The sequence below is a fragment of the Temnothorax americanus genome, unplaced genomic scaffold, assembly GCF_048541705.1.
Source record: "Temnothorax americanus isolate GAGA-0224 unplaced genomic scaffold, ASM4854170v1 Scaffold3, whole genome shotgun sequence".
NCBI classification, from domain to species: domain Eukaryota; kingdom Metazoa; phylum Arthropoda; class Insecta; order Hymenoptera; family Formicidae; genus Temnothorax; species Temnothorax americanus.
The window spans coordinates 8,932,159-8,959,370 of record NW_027509442.1 but is presented as its reverse complement, the minus strand read 5'-3'; the positions used below and the strand labels follow the sequence as shown (position 1 = coordinate 8,959,370).

At 43.2% G+C, this 27,212-nt stretch overlaps 1 protein-coding gene across 2 annotated transcripts in view; it reads left to right on the top strand.

The window, feature by feature from the left end:
* The window catches only part of Mthl1 (adhesion G-protein coupled receptor methuselah-like 1), a 128,983-nt gene extending 101,953 nt beyond the window's left edge, over nucleotides 1–27,030 (top strand). The window contains exons 5-7 of one of the 2 annotated variants that reach the window (XM_077411845.1): nucleotides 2,893–3,077; nucleotides 15,548–15,686; nucleotides 23,896–27,030. In XM_077411845.1, coding sequence (XP_077267971.1) covers nucleotides 2,893–3,077; nucleotides 15,548–15,686; nucleotides 23,896–24,229 — 658 coding nt within the window. In that variant the 3' untranslated portion in view covers nucleotides 24,230–27,030. Of the gene's footprint in view, nucleotides 1–2,892; nucleotides 3,078–6,714; nucleotides 7,841–15,547; nucleotides 15,687–23,895 lie in introns of those variants that run through there. The other variant, XM_077411846.1, reaches the window with a different exon arrangement.
* The last annotated feature ends 182 nt before the right edge of the window (nucleotides 27,031–27,212 follow it).

Below are 27,212 nucleotides of genomic sequence, written 5' to 3'. Positions count from 1 at the left end.
CAAAGGAAAAGAGCTCGTGACAAGATGCGCGGAGTCCACAATAGCTGTTACGGAGGATCAAAAGATTAACAATGGCCACCTGACGTCTATTTAATAACCGACTTCGTTAACTCGGCTTTGCAACCTCCATGCATGCACCCCGGAACTCTTTTGCCAGTCAAGCACGAGACGCAATTACGCAATAAGCGTCTCTGAAAGTACAACGTTTTCCGTTTAAATGAGACTTCTCTTTCTCGGAGGGATTCGTTATATCGCAAAAATATAGCTCCGTATCTCGGCGCACGAGAGACCGATCTTCGTATCAAAAGGGGGAGAAAAAAGTTGCGCTGACGAATCGTCTCGTCGTTACGGAGAACGGCACGTGCAACGTTGTTGTTCGCATAATTGCGTCCTTGCGACAGGAGATTCACGCTCGATTTAGCACCGAAATATCGTCGTGCGCACGACGAACGCACCCACGCGTGCCGCGGCGTAAACGGCAGGTGACGGCGCCCGGTGATTTTCCCAACCACGAAGACATTTTAATGTCCAATTCCGTGCCGAGGCTAGAATGTTTCTCTGGCTCGATCTCCATCAGGAAGCGGGGTAGAGAATTATCGTGGCGCCGCGCCGCCGCGCCTGTGCCGACGTCGAAACGAGACGTCGCGGTCGCAAGCTCTCTCTCTCTCTCTCTCTCTCTCTCTCTCTCTCTCTCTCTCTCTCTCTCTCTCTCTCTCTCTCTCTCTCTCTCTCTCTTTTTCTCTCTCTCTCTCTCTCTCTCTCCCCCCTCTAACTCTCTTCTTTCGCGCTCGAGATGGACGAGGGAGAAAGACGAAACGAAAGCGTGACACGGGGAGGAACACAGTACATACCAGCGGTGGCGACGCCTAATTAGCGCCGTCGGAAATGAGGCGTAGGCACCACGAAATTAGTATCTTGAGATATCCACGCGCGCCTGTCCATTCGCCATTCCTCTCTCGTTCTCGGCGGAATGCGCTCGCTAGATCTGCCGTACGTCTGGCCGGACATCTTCACCGCGTTGGAACTTCCGAGATAGTTTGGCCGACAGGTGCTTTGTGTAACTTAATCAAGGGAAATATCTCCACGAGAGAACTATCGTCGCTCCTTTCATCGCCCGGCTGCATCTCAGATTTTTCTTAACGGAAACTTAAATGGGGACGTCTTTTATTATTTTCAATATTAAACAGAGCTTTATAATTACAGCTGAAGATAAGCTTCTGATGTTGAAGTAATCGCTTGCACTCCGAGACTAGTACGAGATTATTTTTTAGTTGAGAAAAGAGATCAATTTGAGTTGATCAAAGAATTTATAAACGAAGGATAAGACGCGGTATATCCGAGAGGTACACATGTTTTTAATTTAGAATGTATTTTCTGAAGAAAAATGTATATCGTGCGCGCATTATGCGACTATCTAATTATAAATTGCATATTCAGACCTACATTAATATTTATAACACTATTCGAGATATTTTTTCATGTAATTGTAAACTACATTATTTAATGTTGCACGCTAACAACAATGCACATTTGATAAACAAATAAATATGAAACATAATAACGTGCAGTGTTGATTATGGCGCACAGATACTTTATTATTTATAAACTACGAAATTATCTGACGTGCAAAAACGCAACTGAGTCCCGAAAAATTGTTCAAATTTTTACTTTCCAATGACACGCTCATTACGATGCACACCCCCCCTCTCTCTCTTTCTCTCTCCTCCTTCTATATGTATTTTAATGAATGTGTGTGTTCGGATTAACTTCAGTAAAAATTTATATAATGGGGTGATTCAGAGAGCGGATATACAAAGAGAATATTTAAATGAAAATGTCTGTCTGCACCAACTCATATCACTTAGTTAGAAAGCTTTCGTTGATGTCAGTGTATTTTTATTCTCTACATGAATCGCACAAATTATACAAAATTACCCACATTAAAAGAATGACGCTAACAAGAGAGTACATTATAAAATGAGTTTGCTGAAAAGCGCCATTAATTTCCGGAAGAATGAAAATATTGCGGGATATATATTTTCTAAATCTTTGCAATATATGTATTACATTCAAGATATGATGATACTTATTTATTTATTTTTTAATACATATATATATGTATGTGTTTAATAAAAATTTATTAATTACAATTTTATGAAAAAATGTAAGCAGTTTAATTATTAATGCAATATTTGCTTTACCGATAAATGCAATCATTTTGTATCAAATATTGCGATACGACTTCAATTTCTATTAAAAATTTATTAAAAATGTACGCGTTTGAATTTTTTTCTTTATTTAATAAACCAAGTCAGAAATGATTTAACATTTTAAACTATGTTTTCTACTTGTATTCACTTTTCGCTACTTCTCGATAGTCGATATTTGCGTTAGGGTGCGATTTACGGATAACAACCCCTCACGTGTTAAGCCCCAGCGTTCATCTCCCTGCTACGAGTGTCATTATGACGACATTACACTATAAGCCGGACAATGACAAAGCTTTACGATTTAGTACGTTACGAGCAAACGTGCCGAATTCTCACGCATCGTTTTAATAACCAGAAGATCGATCGATGACAACGATAATCTATGGTACCTCTATTGTATTACTACGCTGCCTATCGTATCTGCTACCTCCTCACGATAGAAATAATTATCCCCGAGGCCATTATTACTTCTATGTCATGGCCAGAAGGAAAAAAAAGCTTCTCGAATGGCTTTTTCGTCGTCCATTCATCCGCTGTAGTAGAGAGGAAAAGCGGAATAGAGATGGAGCGGATATACCCGCCTCGATATTTTATTTTCCTGCGTTTCTCACAATTCCGCGCTATTCTCCTCGCAATCGCCACGCTCTTCGCTGACTGAGCCCTCGCTTTTTGTTGCTTTCAGGGATTTGCGACCGGTGAGCTTGGAGAAAGGTCAGGAGACCCTCAGGCTCAGGGTCTATGCCTGTTACGCCTGGGGTGGGCCCTTCCTTGTCGCCGGTCTGGCCGCGCTTCTGGACCATCTACCGCCTCAACCGCAATATACGTTTCTGAGGCCCCGCTTCGGCGAGAAGCAGTGCTGGTTCTATGGTAAGTTCTTACTTCACCCGGAGTTTCCCTCGTCACTTCTGTGTAAATTATCTCGTACGCATGGCATGAACTCGCCCCATCCACCGTTACCCTTCTAACTCTCGGCGCAAACTATTAGGATTTCGTCAGATTTGCATCTCCCGAAATATAATAAGAAATTACTAAGGCAATCCGTTTTAAGGAAAAAATATTGAGAGGGATCAAAGTAGAGAGCGAGTAACTTGATGTTTGAAATAGTGACCGATTTCAAGATTTGGTAAAGGTTTTAACGGAAATACTAAAACGAACCATCGGGATAAAATAGAGAGCAAAATTAATAACTTGATTTTGGAAATAGCGACTGATTCCAAGATTAGAGTATGGATTTTAGCGAAAATACGATGACAGAAGCTCTAGTCAGATCAATGTAAGATCGTTCAATATAGAACCAGGTGGGTTTATTTCTAACAAAGGATATTAGTTGTCCTTGTCAAGAAGCTCACGTTTCGTCGTTAGCAACGTGATATGAAGCAGGCGGTCGATATAATATACATATACAAATCCGTCTCGATTAAATAGAGCGATGTGTTCGTTACACGACGTAGCGCAATGATACAATTGAGGACGAATTGCTTGTCGGACGATAGTTCGAGTTAGATCATTACTCTAATTAAACTTGGCAACATACGGCTGCGTACATAATCCAGACTCTCTCTCGACAATACTGTACCTACAATAATGCATTATTATACCGAAATGCGCTATCCTTGCGATTCAAAACGATCGACCGGCCTAATGGGAATTATTTACCACCACGTCTGCGTAATTAATAACTGGCGATACATTCGTTTCCCTTCAGACTGGCTTCGCGCTACGGGGAAGCCTTTTACTATCCTCGTTACCAATAAATGATTCAACCACTCGCAACCGCCGAATAATCGATCATTCGCTTGGCGATTAACATCAACGGAGGAATGTGTCTCATGCTTATAAATTAATTTATCTCCTCGCTGCAATTAAAGCCGATATTAATCACGCAGGAGGACATATACGAGATCGCTTTAGATCAGTCGATTTATTAAGATCGGCTATCTTTAACATTATTATAGCGATTAATATTGCTGTTTATTTTCTTCCACTCGTTTTAGTTTAACTTCTTGGATGCAACATGCGTTATTTGATCGAGTTATTCGTTTGATACCCTTTAACGAAAAATATGCAGAATCGAAAGTCGACAGTCTTCTGTTTGTGAAAATTCGAACATGCTGTCTCTTGTTTTCGTTTGTAATATTATAAGTTTCAATCTAAATATCAAAACATACGTAACTGTGCCTGAAACTAAAGTCATTTCATACAGTAATAAGATATCGATTTGACAGACAATAATAGAGCTTATTATCGAAAGTAATACGTTGCGAGCAGACCGTTATCCGACAATCTCTTGTGATCCGATTATTCCGCCAATTAATAGAACTGGTCATCCGCGCTCTCGCAGTGCCGATTAAATTGGTTTTGTTAATCGATCGGTGGTGTCGAATTAATTGCTAATGAAGTACCGTTATTCGGCGCCGTCGCGACCAACGTTGAAAAATAAAATGATGTCACGAATCGTTGTTACGCATACATAATCGGGGATAGTGATTACTCTTAAAGATTTTATTTGTTCTTCTTGTTGGAATCTTTGTTGTTTTAAAAAACTTTTGACTCATCGTCCCTGATTACTTTCTGCAAATAAATAACTATTCAAAGTATCGGAAAATTGGTATTTCCGCTTTTTTTGCAGCGAACAAGTTCAGATTGACAGAGAAATCCGCGGCACACAAAAAAGTTATTTGAATACACATGTTTGCATTTGCATGCGCTTTCATACGAAATACGCGTGTAAAGAACACGCGACATGGTACTTTTATTATGCAGACACGAAAGATATTTATACATATAAATGTATGTATTAATACATCATTAGTACAGTCGAATGGCTGCCACTCGACTCGCGCATGCAAGAGGATTACACGCTCTCTGAAATGTTACATACAAACCATGTACGCTCTCTACCGTGTACGATTTCCCCCGCCCCCCTCCTGCCCGGACGGGTATATAATTATTCGCGCATACAAATAATCGATTACAATAAGGAACAGAACGGCGGCCGCTGCATGCGTCGGTTATTGCGTGGCGCATTAGCCACGCGCGGATACTTCCGTAAGCGGATTACACGTCGGCCGAAATATTGTATTTAAGTATGACGTAGAGCGGCCGAAGATCAATAGCGGCCTGCCCCCGAAGCGCCTTTAATACCCCCGGACCCCATCAGTAATAACCGGCAGACGCGGCCTGCCTACGGATCTCCCTGTGAATCTCTCGCGGACCGAACGGAGATAATAAGGTTCAACGTCGTAACGGTGACGAAGGGGAGGAGCAGAGGAGGGATCTCTATTCGGTGCGTCGGGCTATGGTTTGTTGTGCCTGGCCATTTAACGACCCGTTTCCCCACGTAATCCACGTCCCGCAATCCCGGCGCGTAACGCTCCGCGTCCTAAAGTTCGTCTATAGATGTGCGCGCCGCGCCGCAAACACGCCGCTCGTCGGGTGTATATTAATTACGCCGCGCCGCGATCCGCCGTGCCGCCCACGCCCCGCTGATTAACGCTCACTTTTTACATGCCGGATCCACGGATCCGCGGATCCAGCCTTGTCGCGGCCAGAGATTGCAATTACAAACAACCCGTCCATGCACCCTCGTTTCTCGACCGCAATCGCCCGCGTGCGTACGGAAAGTCGGGGCGAGGGAGGCGGAGCAATTTTTCCCCATTGGAAAAAGAGAATACTCAAAGAGTCGATATAGGGATAACAATTAGTCGTGCCTCCTGATTGCACGCGCGATGCACTGATGATATTTCGTAAGTTCTGCAAAACAACTCTGTGATTTATAAAGCTGCAGTAAAGCGACAATGGCAAGCGAAATGGTATTACCGTGGGCAATCCATCGAAAATATTGAAACGTTATTATTATCCGAAAGAAAGTCGCGTTAACTCATAAAATCTGTAGATTGAAATCAATACGTACCATTCACTACTATTTCCAAAATCAAGTTATTAATTTTGCTCTCTATTTTATCCTGATGGTTTGTTTTAGTATTTCCGTTAAAACCTTTACCAAATCTTCAAATCATTCACTATTTCAAACATCGAGTTACTTGCTCTCTACTTTGGCCCCTCTCAATATTTTTTTTTTTAACACGATTGCCCTTAGTGATTTCTTATTATAGTTCGGGAAATGCAAATCTGACGAAATCCTAATAGTTTGCGCCGAGAGTTAGAAGGGTAACGGTGGATGGGGCGAGTTCATGCCATGCGTATAAGATAACAAACACCTTCCTATTTTCAATATTTTTATTTAAAAATTTAAGAAAATGTCTATAAATGTTTGTACGAATAAACCGTGATTTATATTGACGCGGTCTATTCTTTTTTCTGTTGACTTCTGTCTTTTCCAAACATTCGAGAGAAAAAAGCGATCAAGTTCTCGCAACTTCTCGCAGAATCTTCCAAACATTGTGTCTCAAAATGATGAAATGCTCTTAAGATGATGAGAGAGTGGGGGAAAAGGGTATTTCACGCTGTGAAGCTTAAACCTTTCACTTTCTTTCACATGTAGTCTCACCTCTTTTCCACCAAGGGTACCTGAACGCGTACAAAAGCTACACCTGGCGAATAGAGCTACCCGCTCTAAATCGGGATAATGGTATCTCGTGGGAAACTACGTCGGGGCAACGCGACTTGTTTCCCCTGACACAATGCTTTTGCAGGAGACGAGGGGCACCGTCTGCGCCACAAGCAGGCAGCTAACCTTCTCCCCCTCACCCACGCTATAACGGCACTCCATAACGGCATAGGCCGAGGCGATAGGGTAGAGAGATAAACCTGGCGCCAGCTAGTCCAACCCCGTCGTGCGAAACGGCCGAAACCCTCGTTCCCCCCTATCTCGTAGCCCTATACGAGCACTGTATGTACGGCCCGTACTAATAGGAATGCGTGTATGCGTTTAAATGGGCCTCGGGACTGTCCCCTATCTTGCGTTTATATCCTTTGTTTCTTAACTTGTATTTAGCATCGTCGAGACGAACGATAATAGCGCTTTTACGTAGAATCGATAACACTGGAAAAGATGAATAAATAGTTGTTTCGAATCAGTCTTTCCTCGACGAAAATATCTAGGGATAGTCTGTGAGCGATTAGCAATTAGCGATTGAAGCTGAAGGATTATAAAAGGCTTATAATCGGTGAGCTAAGTATAGGTATTATCGTATTATCTCTTGCTGGTAGAATGCATATTGTGAAATAATTTTGTCATGATTTAGTGCGTAATTTAATTCAGTACGTAATATTTCTGTCTTTTGGATGGTAATTTAAGTGGATTAAACGGGCCAGGCACGAGTAGCATAAAATATTATAAAGGGGCTCTTTATGCTGTTCAAACGTTGCGCCTGCCTCATTGATTTATGGCAATAAAATCACTTTCATGAAATTAGAATAAGTAGCGGAATACCTGCGGGTGTATTACTATTGTTATTACTATTATCAGTTTGATATACAACTATGCCGAGAGACATCAGGGTTACTCCGATAACCCGGTTGCAGCCAAAGCAAAATTACCATGTGAAATTCATGGAACTCTCCCCGCTTTTCCCACACACATGCATGAATATATATGAGAAAGTACGTATCGACGACTCTAAAAGCGTTTCTATGAAAAAATTTTAATAGTGCTTACAGTGCTTTTAGAATGATAATAATGCAATAAATTTTATTTTTTATAAATATTTTATAGCTTTATCTATAAAAGCTATAATATATTTATAAAAAAATCTATAGTTATAGTTAATTATAAAAGATATGTACAATCATTGTTATTTATAAAAAAAAATATAAATTATAGTCAAGAAATCAAAAATTTTAAAATTATTCAGAATACTGTATTTTATACGGATCACATCATCAGGTTTGTATTCATAAGATCTATCAAACGAACATTTTGTTACGCTTCTTAACGCGATTATCGAATGGGAATCGAGAGAGGGACGAGAATACGGAAGAGGGACGATCGTACATAGTGGCGATTAGAATAATCGGAATGGTAATGAAATGCAGAGGGAATTATCGGATGCTAAAGAGCCGCGAAAGCACCCCGTACACAAACCCCGTCCCTAAATCCTTCTTTATTTATCACACCATTTCGTTTATTACTCGGCTCAAGCGGAAACGAATTGGAAATTCAGATATACGGGATATATTTTATTTGTAATAAAGTTAACGGCATTTTTACTGCAAGTTATTGCGTGTTACACGCTTCCCAAGGAAAATGTTCTACATCGCCGATATGTCACGTCTTTCCTTCGCGAACTAAATAAAAGCAGTCGAACTGGATTCCGATTCGAGAAATTAGCCGTGATTAATAGCGCGTCGTGCATAAATCGGAGCTTCTACGAACACAAAAACGGAAAACTCCGGGATGAAAAAACACCAGATGAGAAGAAAAATATGCGCGTGAAAAGTTGCGCGGCGCCGGCGCCGTTTCTCGCGATTGATTTAGCGCCAACACTTTCGGCGACGAGCTAATTGGATTTGACCGTGGCGGAGGACGCGGAGGTGCCTCTCGTAAAGTATCGAACGGCACGCGTGGACATAATTCATTTATGTTTGTTACGGGTTGCTATGGGAGTGAGATATAACTCGTGCGAAACAGCTATTGTTGGCGACCTGCCAGACCCAGCAAATATAGACGGCGATCTCTTGGGACCGCAAGATTCGAAAGCTGGGTCCCCCGCCGCGGTTTATCTCCTTTTTTGCTTGTAACGCCTTTATCTTCTCTTTTATGGTGCATCCTCGCGTATTCTTATTCCGCCCGGCAGTCTTGAACGAGATGCACAAGCTGAAGCTACATCTTGGGTTGATTTTTACGCGTCAATCGCCCGGTCGAGCGAACGTAGCCCGACATTGGAATAAATCTTTTATTGGCTGTTAAGGCTTCGAGAAAAAGAAACTCGATTTTTTCCATACGCATTATCATTTGAAACAATCTTGTCGCCATACAGCCTGAGAGAGTTTCGACATAATTATTATATAAGTAATACTTCTTTTTCAGAGTGTACATTTCCTTTCCAGAATCTCGTGAGTTTACATTTTTGCTGCATTGATATGCTAATAATGTACGCGTGAATATATCACGCACATGTTGTATTTTTCTTACATGAAATTTTGTTCAAAAAGTTCCCGGACTTTGGTTTATAATTTTTGGTTTACTTTGGTTGACTTATTCAGCCTTGTTTCTTTCGAAATTTATTCCTTCTCGGTTATACACCACTCTCAACTTTCTACTTCTGGAAGCAGTCCTGGTATGCGTTTTTCACGATTGTATGTAAATCCGTCTGCGAATTATCCTTGACGTCTTCAAGCGTCGAATCCTTTGGCCTTTCAATGTGGATTTTGTTTTGAAAAAAAAAAAAAAAAAAATTTGCGAGAGCCAAGTCGAGGAGATTAGGAGAAATGGCCTATAGAACTATAGAAAGGAAGGAAAATACTTCGAAGGAGACAAGACTGAATATAAGTTGTAAGTAAACCCGCAAAAATTATAAAGACAAGGTTCGGAAACTTTTTGAACAGACCTTGTGTAGAGAGGCTCCAACTCCCGCATTCTCCATTTCGATATAATTCTTTCTCAGTATTCATTGTAGTTCGCGCGAGGTCCGGCATGTCTGATGGAAAAACTTTGTCGGTGTCAGACAGCGCGTAGCAAGACGTCCCTCCGATCCCGTTGCGGGACCGCGGTTTCGACAAAGTTCGGGAATTTCGGCGCGGCGTCGCGCGGCTATACGTACGTTGCATTTTGAGACGACGCCTTGATGAGCAGCCGGATGAGAAAGAGGCCGGGAAGGAGGGCGCGGAATACAAGTTCGCTTCTCTGCATTCGTTTAATATTCCGCGCCTTCCCGGCGGACATCGGGATGCAAGTTAGCTCGGTTATCCGAACAGGACCCGCTACACGAGGTTCCGAAAGTTTCGTGACGAGCCGCCAAAGTTTGACGTTGAGCTCTCGCGGAAAGCGCCGGTTCTCCGACCACCGGGAGGTAAAAACTGCGCGATTATTCCAGCTGACGGCGGAGGCTCCGAGAATTGCGTAACAATTAGCGAAGGGTTATCCGCAACAACGGAAGCAGATCTTGGCGATTAGAGAGATTTAAATCTATAGATTTAAATTATAATTTAAAGGACGCGAAGCTTAATAGCCGATATCTTGAACCAAAAATAAATATTTTTGCACAAATAAATTATTATTATTATTTATTATTTTAAGTTTAAGTTTAAAAACAATATTATTACTGATGCCTATCTTTTGAGATGCTCCTGTCTATGACACTTCTATTCTTGATTATAATAAAACTTATTATTTTCACTTTAATAAAGTTATTATTTTATTACTATTAATTTTATTACTCTCTAAATCTGAATCAGTGAATAGTATTGTGAATCAGTGACTGTTCACTGATTCAGACTAAGAGAGTAGATTTAAATTCTACATTTGATCGGAATTTGCGGAGCGCTTTTGACAAGTTAATAATAAGTCAAATAAATTTTTTTGATCCCGTAATAAAATAAAGCAGTAGAATAGAGAGCAAAGTGTACGTTGCAAACATCAATGGAATGTCAGGATATTTCAGAGTTTTACGATGAATACATTCTAGCTCTATCGGGTGTTGGCTTGCAGAACTAGTGATCGTTGATAAAAAGTTACGGAGCTTGGGTTGAGTAATGGTTATTCCGAACAACGCAAATCTGTACTCAATCGTTCGGTTTCGCCGCACGTCGCTGTCTGTCTGTCTGTAATTTTCGCGTTTGTTTTATTTCGCTACATCCGATATAAGCCATGCACCGTGTTTAAACGGCCATTGTTTGTATTTATTGGAGTCACACGACACTGCACCGCTCGTGTTTTATTTTCTGTATTTGCCTCGTCTAAAAATGCTTTAACAAATACAGTAAGGAAAACATTGGGGATATATATCTATATTGTTATTTTATTGGATAGTTAAGCGTTTAAGGTTCGTTGATCGGATACGTTCGCACGCATTTAAAAAAATACACGTCACATTGTTTTATGTGTACCATATATTCATTACCACGTATCGTGTGACACGGTTTTCGAACACGAATTTGCGATAGAACAATTTTTTCGACGTGTACGATGATTTGACTGTTACTTGTAGGTATAATAAATAAATCGTCACGATTATTATTTTTAGACAGATTATTCGAAATTTATAAATTTTTTGTTACAGATAAGCATTAAATATTATTTATATTATAAGTTTTTAGACAGAGTGTTATGTTTTTCTTGTGTGATCGAACTGAAATCAATCAAAAGTTGTTACGGAAACTAATTTTTTGCCAAAATAAAAATCAAGAATTTAATTAATTTAATTTAATTTAGTAAAAACAATTAATTTCAGCATCACTATTCGTTTGATTACCATAGATTGATCCGAGCAATTCCTAATAATGGATGAGCTAAAAGAAAGAAGAATGAACTTGTGTACGATGCACGTGAAGATTGGCCAGAGCTTATTTTTACAAAGCCAACATCGCCACATAATTTTAAAGCATTCTCTTAAATATTAAGCGCAAAATACCCAAAAGCTTGTGCGCGCCGCCTAAATCACATTACCTTAAATCACATTAGATTTAATCTCGCGAGCGTGCCAAGAGCCCCGTGACAAATACTCGCGCTTGAATTTTTCAGCGGATCGCCTGAAAAATGTACGATATTACGATGATATTGATGACCCCGTGTGGTCTTTGTACGTACAGCTTTTGTGCGATAGGAATTTCTCGGGTCGTTGCTCCGACACTTTATTTCTGTCGCGAATCTATTCGGGCGAAAATCCGCCTCGAAAAAAAAAATCGAGTCTCTCAATGCCCGTGACCGATCAATTCGATGCGTGGTGGGCTCGCTTTAAATTTTCGTTGCAACTGCCGTCGAGCAAGTTCTCGAGAAAAATCTCGACGAGGTCAGTCGCAACTTAATATCGCTGCGCGAGAGGTGTGCGATGCGTTGCCACTTGAAGCTTCTCCGTTAAGGATTTTATTTATGGATTTGTTTGCGGACGCGCGGGTACCTCCCCGCAGCCGATAAGTGGCTACGGGAGGAGTCCTCGTGGAAGTCTGTTTCTGGCAGATTGCATCCGTAGTTATGGGGTTGGAAGAGTCGTTGGAACCGGTTGGCTGTGAGGGGGCGAATCACCCCGATAAAAGCGACTCGGCCGGGGTTACTATCGCCAAATTACCGTGAAGATCGAAACAGCGGGCTTCGCGCGTGATTCCTGTTTTTACTGTCGCTTTAAATTCTTGTAATTCCGGTGTTCGAGGCTGTGTAATAACTATTTTACATTTTGACTGTACATAATATTGGTTTAATGAATCATAATCAATTTGTTTTAATAATTTGCATTATACGGAGTAGAGAGTGAAAGTATAATAAGAGAGGAAGGAAGAGAGAGAGAGAGAGAGAGAGAGAGAGAGAGAGAGAGAGAGAGAGAGAGAGAGAGAGATGTGGACACTATATGTATTATTTCATATATAAACTGGAGAAGCACAATAATAAAATGTAAATTAATCTTATTTTGTATAACGCAACTACATAAACTCATTTATAAGGTCATATGCGATTACATACATATTTTCCATGCATTATTTATACATTTTGTCACAGAATAATATATCAAATAATATAACATAAAGTCAAATAATATAATCAAATTGCTAAATTTAGGAATATCTTATTTCTCCGATATTACATGTGTATGGAAATGAATATAGATATTACATATTTTTATATGCTATATGCTCCACGTGAAATCAGAACTTTCAGAATTCAAATATCTTTTTTTCGCAGATGGAACTAATCTCGCTTTAATATCGGGGTATTTTGTTCTCGCATTATACATATATCATAAGCTGGAACTTGGCGTATCCGCGCGATGGCAAACGGTATCGTACGTAGAGCAATATGAATTCGCGCATATCGCAAATATCTGCGATACGCGCGGATTTAACGAACGGATATGAGATACGGGGGGGGGGATGTCTGTCTTGAACTTGAAATCCGAGCGTGCGCGCGTACCAGCGCGTGCACATCCCGGGAATTCGAGGAATCGCGGCAGCCTTGCACCGGGCGCGCGGAAAGCGGGAAACCGATCCGATCCGACCCGCGATTGGGTAAGCGCACGCTCCGCGTGCTTTACCATGATTTCTGCTAAACACATATCGCCCTTTCCCGCGCGCGGATGCAATTTCGGCGGGATCACCGAACGAGCAGCGGTCGCGTGATCGCCACGGAATACCCTCGTTGTTGTAACCTCGTGGCAAAATTCACCACGCTCAATCGCGCGTTCGCACGCCCTCGCCCACCTCCCTCTGAATCGCCTGGATTTTTCACTTTTATTTTTGCCCTTCGATTACCGTGCTTCGGCTTATCGCGTGAAATACAATACAATGTTCCGATGGAGCTTTAATAATTTTGCGAAAAGCATTTTTTCTAAAAAAAAATAGAGGGACGATTTGCGGGTAAACGAGGGAGAGAGTTATGACGACAATTAAGCGACAATAAGAGACAAAAGCCACGGTCGTTAGCATTGTTACCAGTTACCACACTCCCGAAAAGCATTTCAAAGGACTGCGAGTTATATATTCTTGGCATACTTTTGAGCAACAAGAGTTTATGAGAATGTGAACAATTATGAAAACTATCCTGGTACAAGAGAAATATAATTTCTAGTAGGTATACCACAAAAAAAACAGTCCTTTAAACGATATTAAACCGAACGTTTTTTTCGTATTTTTGTTACTTTATCCGATTTTATCTAATTCATAAAATCGTAAAAACAAAGCATTACCATATTTTCATATATATTCCGCGGTAGTTTTCAATTAAAAATCGGACGATGGGTTAATCCCGCGGCCGTTTGTGGAGCGAGGAATAATTACGTCCTTTTCGGTAATGGCGCACGCACACCATACGAGGAGAGCGAAAAATTTAATCGCTTGAGATATGTGCGGCCGGGTGGGTGCGTAAACAACGCTATCCGCGCGAGGGAGAGACAAATGTGCAGTGACGCCGCAGCGAAGTTATCGGCCATCGAACATTATTGGATAACGGAAACAAAGTGCGTCTCGCCCCATTGATTATTATCGCACGCGATCGCCGAACTACCGCGCTCTCTCCGCGCGGCGTCATAAATAATTAAGAATAAATGAGAGCGACGCGTCGCACATTCGGACGGTCGTTCGAAGGCCGATTTCCGGCTGGCGCGACGGACGCCCCTATTTTCTTTCCGCCGTAACGTGCGCCGCCCCGTCCGTCGATACGCGCAAGAAAATAAACCGCGTTCGCGCGTCCGTCGGCAGATCGACACCGTACGATTTATTTGTTTGTCATAAATCCCTCCGTCTATTTCCGCCCGGGTGCATTACGAAAGTCTGGCCTTCCGCATTCCGAGACCGCGCCTTTCCCTTCGCGTCTCTAAATGGATTCGTCGATAGATTGAAAATTTGATAGATTAGCAGTTTTATTAAGTTGGAAATATATAAATACACACAGAAAATATTGGTAGGCTACCAAGATCCAGCTCGGACCGTAAATGGCGGCAGTTTCTTCTATATTGATTGCATGTAACATGACGGTCCTTTTTCACTTGACGTTAATAGATTTCGTATTTTCATAGAACACGAGAATTACGCGAGTTTTAATTAATAAGCGCAAGCGGAGTGATTAGCAACGAGTCGAAATATTGAGGATTCTTTTACTTCCGGTATACGCAAGGATCGCGAGCATTGTGCTGATGCGTTTTCTGGTGCAAACGGCTCGTCGGCGTCGTTTCGAACAGATGCCACGAATCGCGGAGATGCGACGCCGCGTTAAGCGCCGCGGGGATATAAACCCGCTGTCGATCGCTCGGTTTATTATTGAATCCGTTTGCAATGCGAAAGCAGCTTCACCGGCGTCCGAGCATTTGCGCCGCTCAAAATCTGGAATATCGACCTGACTCTGAGGTCGTCCCTGAGGCGGGCGAGAACCGCCATATGATTAATCCAGGTGCAAGAATCGTTTCGCGTTGGCAAGTCGTTAGCGAAGCCAAAATAGAAATCGGCGCTCATTCCTCGTGGAACACGTGGATTCTAGGGAACCCGTTACTACCGTTTTAATCGCGTAAACGTCGTCAGCGTTATTATTACTTACTTACAGGAATCGTAGGCTCCGTTCACGTGAAATTTGCGCGTGAAATTAAAGACCAATACGATAAAAAATTACCACTTGGGTAAATAAACAATTGAAAAGATTATTCATCATACTGCAGCTACGCGAGCAGAATAATCGTGTTGTACAATCGCAGTTTTTTATCTCTTCTACAGAATTTTAATTTCTGTTTACCTTGCAGGTGACATGGAAATTTTGGCATATTTCTTTGGACCGATCGGAGTGCTGCTGGCTATAAATCTTATATTTTTCGCCGTAACTGCTCGCGAATTGACGTGCGGTCTCTGGAAAGGCGAATTCGTGAAAAGCACCACTGAGAGGTAAGTAAACATTTTCCTCGTTTCGCTTTAAAAAAGAACGGAACCGAATAATAAATCGATCTGTTCTTCGCGCCACAAAAGGTTATTGTATGTTAATAAATAAATTTTTCTGCAGCGCAAAATTCGATCTTTCCCTGTAATACGGCAATAACATTGCTCGCGGTATATCGTATTTACGTTTTTTTTCCTCTTATCAACGAAGTAACAAATACATTTTATTCCATAACGATATCGATTGAACAAAACTAACAGAGGGGAGACGTAATTCAATTATGTTCTACGAGCACTGTGTCTCCGAGTATCCATGTACGAGTATTCGGAACTAGCCGATTTATCGATGGAATAAATAAAAATTACACGATTCTACTACTAGGGATTTTGCAAAATCCTAGGTTTAGTGAAATTGTGAGTTGAATTTTTTAATTTTTATTTATAAATATATTATAAAAAATTATATTTATAAATACAAATATAATTATATAAATTTATATATTTATAAATTTTACTCATTCCATTACAATATCGCGGATTTTTGTGGATTCCCTAGAGATTTTGCAAAAAAATAAATTACACGAAATCCCTGCGAAATCCCTATAGGCTTGTTCGTTTTCGCTGCACTTCTGAACTAGTGCAATAAGTTAGAATGAAACAAATGTATTTTCTTTCATTCTAACTTACCGCACTAGTTTAGAAGTGCAGCGAAAACGAACAGGCCTACAGATAGAATCATATATTCTTTATACTACGCATGATACAACCGAACGCTCAAGCATCTTTGCACATCAGTCCTTCGTAAATAATGCGGTTTCATAACTATATATAAGGTAAGTTGTGATAAACCGTTGAGGAAGAGTAATCGACGTCGAGTTCCGCGCTAAGATAAACTACGATGAGTTGTAATTCCACCGAGATTTCGCGTTTCCGCGCATTTGTGACGTGACCTCGAATCCGCAATCCGAAGAGGAGAGTCGCGAAGTTATTATCTCGTTTAATCGACGGAGTGAAAACGATGGATATTGGACGAGTCGCGCGAAGGGACGAGCTAAACTCGGAAGATGAAAGCCCCGACGACGGCGACGTTGAGAAGCGGCCGCGGCGCGGGGAATCGCAGACGAAAAACGATCTGAAATAGACAGTCGCGCGGGGAGCCGGGCAACGTTTGTGCGCTCTTATTCGTGGTTGCAAATAAATGTCAATCTTCGCGGACGGGGCAAGAATGGCGGAAGGTCCGCGAACTCGACGACGGAGTTAATTGACACGAGTAGAGACGACCGGGAGAAATTTGCGCGACGATGACTTGGGGAAATATCAAATACGGCTTGATGCGCGGCTAGGAAGGGTCGACGACTTCGAATAAAATTTCAACCACCGCCGCCACCGCGTGTTTATACTCGTCGTCAGCCGGCCGGCTTTCGAAGTTTCTTGACGTTCGCGCAGTTAATCATTCATAAGCCATGCGGCATACGCTATTTTTAGCCACGACGCGGGCCGCCTGGTCTTTGCAATCAACGCATATAATTCGCTACGGTACTGTTAGAATGCAATCATCGCGGTGCTCACTACAAAGGGTCGCGGAAATATCTTTTCCTCCTAGAACCGCAGGTTGCTGGCGACCAGAAACATATACGGGAATATACTAAAGGAAAAGGAGGGGTAGAAACATGAAGCAGATAAATATGAACAAGTTGCAAAGAAAAGTATACCAGCTGCAATAATAAAAAGTGTGCGTGTAATAAAACTTCTTGCCAAGTAGACGCATCTGTACTTGTAGATCCCACTCGCGAGATTCTCGAGTACTTTCTACCAAGAAATCCACATCACGGAGAAACGTGAAGGTACGATATAACGTGAGAAAATCCTTTCCGCGATTTAAGCGCGAAGCCACGAAGTGGCGGCTTACGGACGACCGGGACGACAAACGCGAAGACAGGTGTCGTAGAGATATACTGTCCATATAAGTATATTTATACGATTCTCCCCCCCCCCTCTTTCTCTCTCTTTCTCTCTCGTTCTCCACGCGGAGACTATTCTCTGTTCGCGGTCGCGAGTACAGAAATACTGTCGTTCTCGGACGTGCGCGGAGAGGGTGCCGGTATAAAATATTTTTTGCCCGTGAAAATCCGCTATCTCGGCTGCGAGGCGAGGAACCGAGGGAACACAGATCTCCACTTTGCGCGACCGCGAGAGCAGGGAAAAGGGTAGCGGCGGTGACGGCGGAGACGCGACGCGCGAGAGTGCATCAGGCTTGGCGAACCGGATCCGCACGTCGCGTCGCGACGAACGGGCACTCGCCCTCGCGACAGTTATTGCGAGTGTTTCATACCGCGTTTATGCCCCCCGCGGCCATCGCTGTGTCGCCTTTTGTCGCCAGAGGATAATTCGAGCTGGGCTCCTCTTTCCTCCGGCAAATGTCAAATCGGACGTGACGTCCGTACGTTATTTGGCGCCGCCACACCGAAACTATCCGGCCGCGTCGCGTGGGCAGACGTGGAACGTTTTAAAATGTCAGAGCGTCTCTTTCGCGACAGTTTTTCTCACGGATGTATATTACGCCGAAGTTGCGCCCGCGATGCGTGTGGCAACGACATATGTATTTCCGTTTCAAAGAGGGTTGTTGCTGCGATATTCGTTATGATCGCTCACTTTCAATGCGTTTGTTATAATTATCAAGTTTAGTTTATTCGTTGCGTCCAGTAAACGTAGGAGAATCTTTAAAAATCGCACTGACATTTAGCTCAATGTTTATGAGCATATTTAGTCTATTCTAATTTTGACATGTGTATTCGTTGAACGATAATCACAGCTTCACTGAACAGTTTTCGAGCTTGAAACTGAACTATAACGTAAAATGACAAAAATAAATATCTCCGCATATTTCAGTGAAGGGATATCCGAGATTTATTTTATTCTTTTCCGATGACAAGAAGATCGATGCAAAAGCCACCGTGAACTCGGCGTTGAATAAAAAATATATTCTCATCGACGTACGACGTTCGCAGATTTTCGCCGGGCGAAACTATATCTATCCACGTCGGGATGTCCCACGGAAACTATGCAAACGTATACGTGATGAACGAAATCCGTTCTTGTCGAAGGTATGGTGCAAACTCGGGATGAGGCAAAATCTGCATGCTGCTATTACGTTTCCTTTGCCAACAATGGCCGTATTGTGTTCGCGCACGTACATCACGACGGGCAAATAGCGTCGTCGAAATCGCGAATTGGGATCGTCAATATCAATCCCGAAGAGAGCGAGAGGATGTATTAAGCGGATCGAAGGGACGTCGAGAGAATGGAAAATAACGATTGCCTGATATATCGGCTGGAAGATAATAAAATAAACCTCCCTGCGCGCGAAGTCTGCGCTTTATAAAAAAGAATCCGTCCGCCTCGCGCCTGTGCAAATCGGAAAGTACGAGGTGTCAAATACCTTTCGTCGAAAAAAAAAAAAATCTCGAGAAATATTTTGACATACCAACGTCAAAGTTTTTACGCGCAAAGCATGTCTGCATACATCTCGGCGTTTCACGTGTATCAAGTTAAATTACATTGGTAAATATAAACTTGGAATTAAAAATCTATTAAAACTTATTTGCAATGCAAAAATGCCCGCGAAAAACCGGAGACCGAGCGATTTCGCTTGAGCCAATAAAACATGGTCGTTTTCGAGGCGAGAATGTCGTTTCGCAGCCGCCGAAACGATCGGGCGTTCCTGCTTCTCGGCGGCCGCGGCCGCGCGCAACGTCGCCGTTTATTATCGTTGCATCGAAGCGCGTCGGGAACGGGCCCCCGTAAACGCGGCTGTTGGCACAATTCCGGGATATTCCTAGAGATATTGCGAGGGCATCGATATTCCCGCGTGTGCGCGTTATCGATACGTTCCGTCGTCTTTTCAGGGAAGGACAAATCGGAGCGATGCACTTCGTTTTTCTACGGAATGGTTAACTCGGAATAACTCGTTATTGTAACGAGCAATGTTGAACGTTTCCGATATAACGAGCGTATGATGCGTTCCGATTCAACGTCTCTTCGGTTTCTTGCCGCTTCGTGCGCGCACGCCTTCGCTACTTTAGCTTGATTTATACGGGAGGTTTTCGTACGTCGTTTGCAAGACGTTACATTAGGTAAAGTTTTCGAGTTCTAAACTGAATTCTCGGCCATCCACTTTTACATGACAAAACGTTGCCTCGCACGCATACGTCCAAGTATCGTTTCACTTCGATCTTTAAATGGATCGCACAAATTGACCGTTCAATTGAATCGATTAACCAGACTCCGCGGCGCGAGCGAATCAGTCCGGATACGATAAGCAGATCCTCCAGTTCGCGCGAACGAGTTTATCTTGTCTTGCGCATCGACAAGGCCAAGAGTCTTTTAACTCTCATTACTAACAGCCGCGTTCCCCGAAAACTGCAGAAAAACGCGTGGTGGAGAGAATATTCGTCAAGTTTCACGGTCGCGGGCGTAAGGTAAACGTTGTTTGCGCGAGACAAAGGAGAACTGGTTAGCCGGCCGAAGTTCCGCGTGACGAGCGTGCGACATAAGTATGTGTTTACGAATCTCTCTCGATCTCGAGAGGATGCTGCGCCGGGGGAAAACATTATTATTTTTCACCGTGGAATGCCGACGAAAAGTCATATCCGTCGGCCGCAAGGTTGGCGAACGCCTCGAGAACTGACAACGCTATTCTGCTGAATTTAGGAGGACCATCAGCTGGCCGATCTCCAACGACATCGTCTCGGTTAATCCGACCAAACTGCGGGACAATCCTTCGTTAATCCATCGATAAATCGGCTAGTTCCGAATACTCGCACATGGATACTCGGAGATACGGTGTGCTCGTAGAACATAATTAAATTACGTCTCCCCTCTGACATCCCGACATCTCCCGTCTTTTGCTCGATTTTCTTCGATTAATATCATATCTTCTTCCTTATTTAGTTTTGTTCAATCGATACCGTTATGGAATAAAATGTATTTGTTACTTCGTTGATAAGAGAAAAAAAAACGTAAATACGACATACCGCGAGCAATATGTTATTGCCGTATTACAGGGGAAGATCGAATTTTGCGCTGCAGAAAAATTTATTTATTATTAACATATACAATAGCCTTTTGTGGCCCGAAGAATAGATCGATATCCGTGTAAAAAAAAGAAAAAAACATTGTTATTTTAGACCATTTCTCTGGTAAAGTTTGTTATTTATGAGTAGAACGCGCGAATGAGTATCATGTTCGTTTAAAACAGTTGAAACATTATAAATTATTGCCAGTGGAATGAATAAAAATTATAAATATATAAATTTATATAATTATATTTGTATTTATAAATATAATTTTTTATAATATATTTATAAATAAAAATTAAAAAATTCAACTCACAATTTCACTAAACCTATAGGATTTTGCAAAATCCCTAGTAGTAGAATCATGTAATTTTTATTTATTCCACGATATCCCGGTTTTTTTGTGGATTCTCTAGAGATTTTGCAACAAAAAAAGAAGGAAACGAATTTTACACGACATCTCTCTCTGCAACATATATATTTCGAAAATAGAATTTTCTCACACATGTACAGATGCGTCTTGTAACAACCTTTTTCGGTTGTTTGCTCGACGACGGAAGAGAGCCAAAAAGGAAGAGGCTACAACGGTCGTTCGAATCGCGCGTTTCCCTTTCCCGTTATCTCGATCCTCGATAATGGACATCTTCCTTCGGGTCTTTTGTATGTACGAAAGCAGTTGCCTCCAGAAACTCTCGCGTTTCCCCTCCGCGCGCACTCTCATTTGTTCTCCCGTTCTTTCTCCTTATTGTCTCTCGTTACACGCCCGGCCCGACCGGGCCCGGTCGCGCACACAGAACGGTGGCAGTGGGATTCAATATTTACGGAGCTTCCACGTGTGGATCATTTCAGGACCATTCCATCTCGTTCGCTCACACTCTCTACCCTCTTCCCCCTTCTCCATCCCGTAGAAATTCTCTCGCCGGTTATTGTTGTTCGCCATGCGCTCGTGCTCGTAATATTGACCCTCGTGCAAATTATATCGTACTTTTCCGCATCCACGCGCTCCCGGCTCCAGTCGATACATCCCACTTCCGGTCGCGCGCTTTGTTCGATGCGCGACAGCTGTCATGGTCGATCGTATCGCATTCATTCGGGCCAACGTCCCGAAAAACCTCTCTCGTTTGTTCACAGGCTCGCGCTCGCGATCTGACGAAATTTCCGCGCGGACCCGCCGGCGAAGGTATCGCGTGGCGCTTCTGCTAAACGCAAGCTTCGACGGAAGCGTGTAATATCTTACCTCGTTTATAAAACAGGATCCCTCGCGCGCCGCGGAGACAAGATGCATTTATTTCACAACTCCCGCGGTTGTAATTATTTTACACTTAAGCTTCAACCGTGGACGTGCAGGTTCCTGCCACTTATTTTGTAATTTTGACCAATCGTTTTTTTTTTTTTTTCATAAAAAACTGTGCGCAATTAAAGTTGAAATATACAAAACAATATCGCGACAAGCACGTAGACAGAATGGAGAACAATTATTTTTTTATATCTTTCTTCTTTTTCATATCTCTAAAGAGTCCCTAGGACTCCATATCCGCTACACTAGCGTATAATATTCAAATACGTGAAAAAAAAAATGTTTTCTAAAGCGACTACTTTAAGCTACTCCACATATTTTTCCGTCTACGCTTAGGATCTGCGCAATAAAGACAGGGAGAGACGTTTAGATCCCCCTTAAGATTAAATCTTTTCAGCGCTCATTTATGATATCATCACCTTAATACACCGTACAAGCGATAAGACTCGTAATTGAAACGACATATCACGCTTTACTGTTGGCTGTCTCAATTTCTGCTTGTTTGCCGACACTCTCGAGTTACCACACCGTCCTCGCGAGGATAATAAGATTCCGGTCATCCCTGTCGATAGACGGGATTCCCAAATCATTCTCGACGTCATTCCCTTCCGTCCTCTTCCTCTCGACGTTATTTTCGACGCTGGTCCATTTCCCCTCCGGGGCCCCACCGCGCGGCTTTCGCGCTCGCGACGGCCGAGTGACTGCACACGCGGTCCGTTCATAATAATTAGCAACGCCAACGAAAATAGAACTCTCGGTGGCCGCGACCTACGTGCATGACGCGTCAGGATAACGGATAACGCCGCGCGCGAGCCGGCCGGCCGGCAGGCTCGCGCCCGGAGCGACATATTACGACGCCATAATTCTGCCCTGCGGATACCGTCCGGTGTCCGGTGTACGATGTGTTACGGGCCGCGAATATTCTGACGGGGCGCATAAATAACGCTTTGACTTCGGGGCCCCGTGCGATGGGACGCATATATTATACGGGGTGCAGAGCACATCGAATCGATGCTGCCGGCGCGCGCGCGAGTGCGCACTCGCTCGCGAGACCTCGCATGGCTCGCTCGATAACGGATAATGACGATCTAAACGGGATTTTCTAGTTTGCCCGTTCCGCAACATTCCGCGAGGAATTCCGCTCTCCTAACATTCGACGCGGAAATCTCCAGAATGGGTTCGAGCTACATTTTATTACGGGAGACGGAAAAAAAGTCTATAATTAAATGAGAAAAGCCCCAATTTTTATATTAGTCACTTATTATTCGATCGCCTATTATTTATAACGAGACGAAGCGCGGTCTCGCATATCAAACGAACAATGTCAATTAATCGTGTACCATTTACATTCATTATACATGTCACGTGTGCAGTCACTCGGCGAGGCGTACGATTGCTCTATTGACCGTCAGAGAGAGAGAGAGAGAGAGAGAGAGAGAGAGAGAGAGAGAGAGAGTCTCGTAGCGCGATAAATAATTTCTTGCATTCGTATCACATTCGGCGACGTTGCGTCGCTAGCACAACGATCGTAACGTTAAACAATAGCGAAATGTCAACCGGGCTATTATTATACAATCAATTCCACTCGTGAGCTTTCATGTGCCTGCGGTTTCTCGGGTTCACACGTGCGGGCTGATCGATAGCTCAGCTGAAATTACAGATATGACATCTCATCGTCATTATTTTACTTTCCATCATCGTCGTACTGCCTTTGAGATTCTTGAAGACACGATATTTCGAAATATCGTGTCCTCAAGCGTAAACATTCCTCCTGATTTTCTTGAAATCTCATCTCGCGTTATATATATATCTCGCATTTAGCTTTACCATTCGTTTCTGCTTTCAGGGCGACGCTGGGCCGCATATGCATGAAGCTGGTGATCGTGATGGGTATCACCTGGGTGGCCGACGTTGTCTCGTGGGCTGTCGGCGGGCCGCAGTACATCTGGTACTTCACCGACCTGATAAACGCCTTCCAGGGAGTGCTGATCTTCGCGGCGGTAGGCTGCCAGCCGCAGGTCCGAGCAGCGCTCAAGAGATTCTTCAGCAGGAACCCACAGACCAACGCCGGAAGACAGGGTAACGGTCACAGCACGACCAGCCACGGGATGCCCAGCATGGGCGACAGCGTGACGCAAAATCCGAGCACCAAAACCGCGCCGTTGGAGACCATCTGCTAGAATGGAGGCTCTCTCCATACAGAACGTACCTAACATGCGTTCGGAAGGCGTCCTAAACACTTCGAGTGTCCTCCAGACATTTCCTCTCTCGAATTCGCGTATTGTTGGAAAATGTCAACAAGAAAACATTTTCACAGCTAGGCCTCCCGATCTACGCGGGTCGACGAACCCGAGAAGAGACCTCTCTTGCTGAATCGATCCTGCGGAAATATTCCTTCGATCGATCAGTTCGACGTTATTGTACAGCGACGTTTGTATCGCCGACTTGAATTACGAAGATATTCGGATTCGCATTGTTCATAAATCAGAGTTTGTAATAGCTCTACGCCGCTAAAACAGACAATGACGCGTACTCTTCGGACCTTGGTAGCGGGCAGAAACAATGCGTGATTTATGATCGCGGCGGGTTAATATTATTTTTCTTTTCTCCAGCGGACAACGATTCATTTATATTAATAATATCGGCTCGCTGTTGTGACGTAACGGTAAAATGTTAACGTTCGACGAGAGCAAAAGCGGGAAGGCAGCTTCTTCGAGCCTAATGATCATTGTGCTCTCTCGAGATCTGGGATACGAGAGTTCGAGACGAAATTGCGAACGGCCTCGCCTCCCTTCGTAACTTTCGGTACGTTTTACGCCTCGTATTACCAAAGGACGAAGGGTTCATCACGGGTTTTCTTCCCAGGTCCTTCCTCCTTCGTTATTCATCGGATGTTATCGAATCTAGGAACAATCGGTTTTTCGTTTCCCTTAGCATAAATCTGCATCGGCGTCGTTAGCCGCGTCTTGGCACGACGGCTGTGGCTGCAGGCATTAAACATGCAACATCGTGGCTGCCGAGCCACAATTTATCACTGATCAGTCGAACGGTCCTGTTTCGGTATCGAACCGAAGCAAGGAAAAAAAAGGAGCTCCATCGCGTTGCGCGTGCAGCGCGTAAAAACGTTCCGCACGCAATTCGCGTACACGCAATTTGTCGTCGTGTGTGCGTTGCTCCGCGCAGTAATCCGAATCCGTTTGTGCGACTGTTCGAGAGTGGATCATCCTTTTACGCACCCTTTTTCTCCGTTCGGTTTTCTGAAAAGGGATCGAATGTCGATTCCAACTCGGTCGTTTTGGGAATACATTTTTACTGACGACTTTCGCGGAATAACGTGACGAAAACGGACAAGGTATATAGAATTATCTATTTCTACGCGAATAAGTTTAATCTCTAAAGTTTCAAATAATTTTTAATTATTCAGATGTACATATTTCGGCGCAAACCGTGGAAATATTTTCTTTTCTTTATAAGGAAGATTTTTTAGAAGTTTACTTCCACTTTATATACACAGACGGTTCGATATCTCTTTGCGTTATAAGTATTTCTCATTTTATTATCCGACGAAGGGAAACGGATACGCCGAGGAAGGACTTCGTAGAAGGGAATTCTAGAAAAACTCCCGCGAAGCTCGATATACTAACCGCGCAACTGCCACTTTGGAGAATTCTTGTTTTTTTTTCTTAGTATTATGAAAGTATTAACGATACGTAGTTGCTCGATAGCACAACGTATCACCGAGCGTCGACCCCTTGCTCCATGATTTTTCGAGCGATTTTAACGCGACGACATTTGTCCTCACTTCGCCGGGAACAATGATCACTTACGTCGCGCTTTCCCGGAGCGCTCAAAAGGATTCAGGTCGCTTCGACATCTGGCCGCTCTCTGAGGCGAAACGGGACGTCGGCGTCGGTTTCGCGTCAGGCCGGACTTACGATCGCGAAGCGCGCGTAAACGGAATCACGTGTAGGTAAGGTCAAGGCATGCAATCGATGTCAACTCGTGACAATACACACTAGGAATTCAATGCCTTCTGAAATGCCTTCCAAACGCGGCGTTCGGCACGCCGAATCGTGTATACAAAGAGGAACCGGACAAGCTCTCGATCACGGTTCCTCGAGTTTGACCCTTTAGCTGCGGAAAGCGTGCGATCGCTTTCTTTCAAAAAATTTTTCACGCAAGTTGTTTGCTTGTGCGATGTATTTTATTACGACGATCGAGAAATAATCGGGAATCGAATTTTCAACGGCGTTCGTTTCGTTTTATGTTAACGCAGCACGAGAAAGTATACTCGGGGTCGTTTTACATCGTTATCGGGACAAAGCGTTTCGTTTCGCGATATAATGCATAACGAAGAACGCACCGGCGCTTTTTAATCGCACGGAATTGTGATTGCTGATCAGAAACCGATGTAGGTAGGATTATATAGTTGTACGATGTATATAATATCTGCGCAACGATACCGAAACTGTCGTACAGAATCCCGCTACAGAATCAGGTCGCCTCGGAAAATCTCATTAGTTCCTTCTTTTTTTTTTGTGGCGTATATGACCGCGAAGTAACGTCGCGGCTCGACCGACTCTTCTTTGCAGCCTTTATCAAAGAACCCGACGAGGCTGATTGATCACCCATTCCCCTTTTTCGTGAGGAATTGATCCTCCGCAATTCCACGTCGGGGAAAATCTGCCAAAAGAAATCGAGCCGGCGACGTTACTAGCTCTTTGTTAGCGTGTAAGTGTGTATGTTTGTCGCGCTTGATTAATTGCGCGACAGTGCGTGCGTGTGCATGCGTGCGTGTGGAAATCCGCGTGTGTAATTAGCGTATCGACGAGCAGCAACATCGTTAGAAAAAAAATAAGAGAGAATAACGATTGCACCGGATAATTGGAGAGAATGATTAAGGTAAAGGTACCAATACCCGGTTACTTAAGCGTAAGAAATGTACCAATACCTGGACACGTACCTGTGTCTGTGTCTTTAATTAAAAAAATATAAATTTATGGAAATAAACGTTTGGATATTATAACTGATGTTTTAAACTACAAGAAGAAATACTTTTATCTTTGATTTTAATTCGCGTTATACTTATAAATAATAAAGGTGTCCGGATATAGGTACATGTCCGGGTATTGGTACCTTTATCTTAATTGATTAGCATATTTC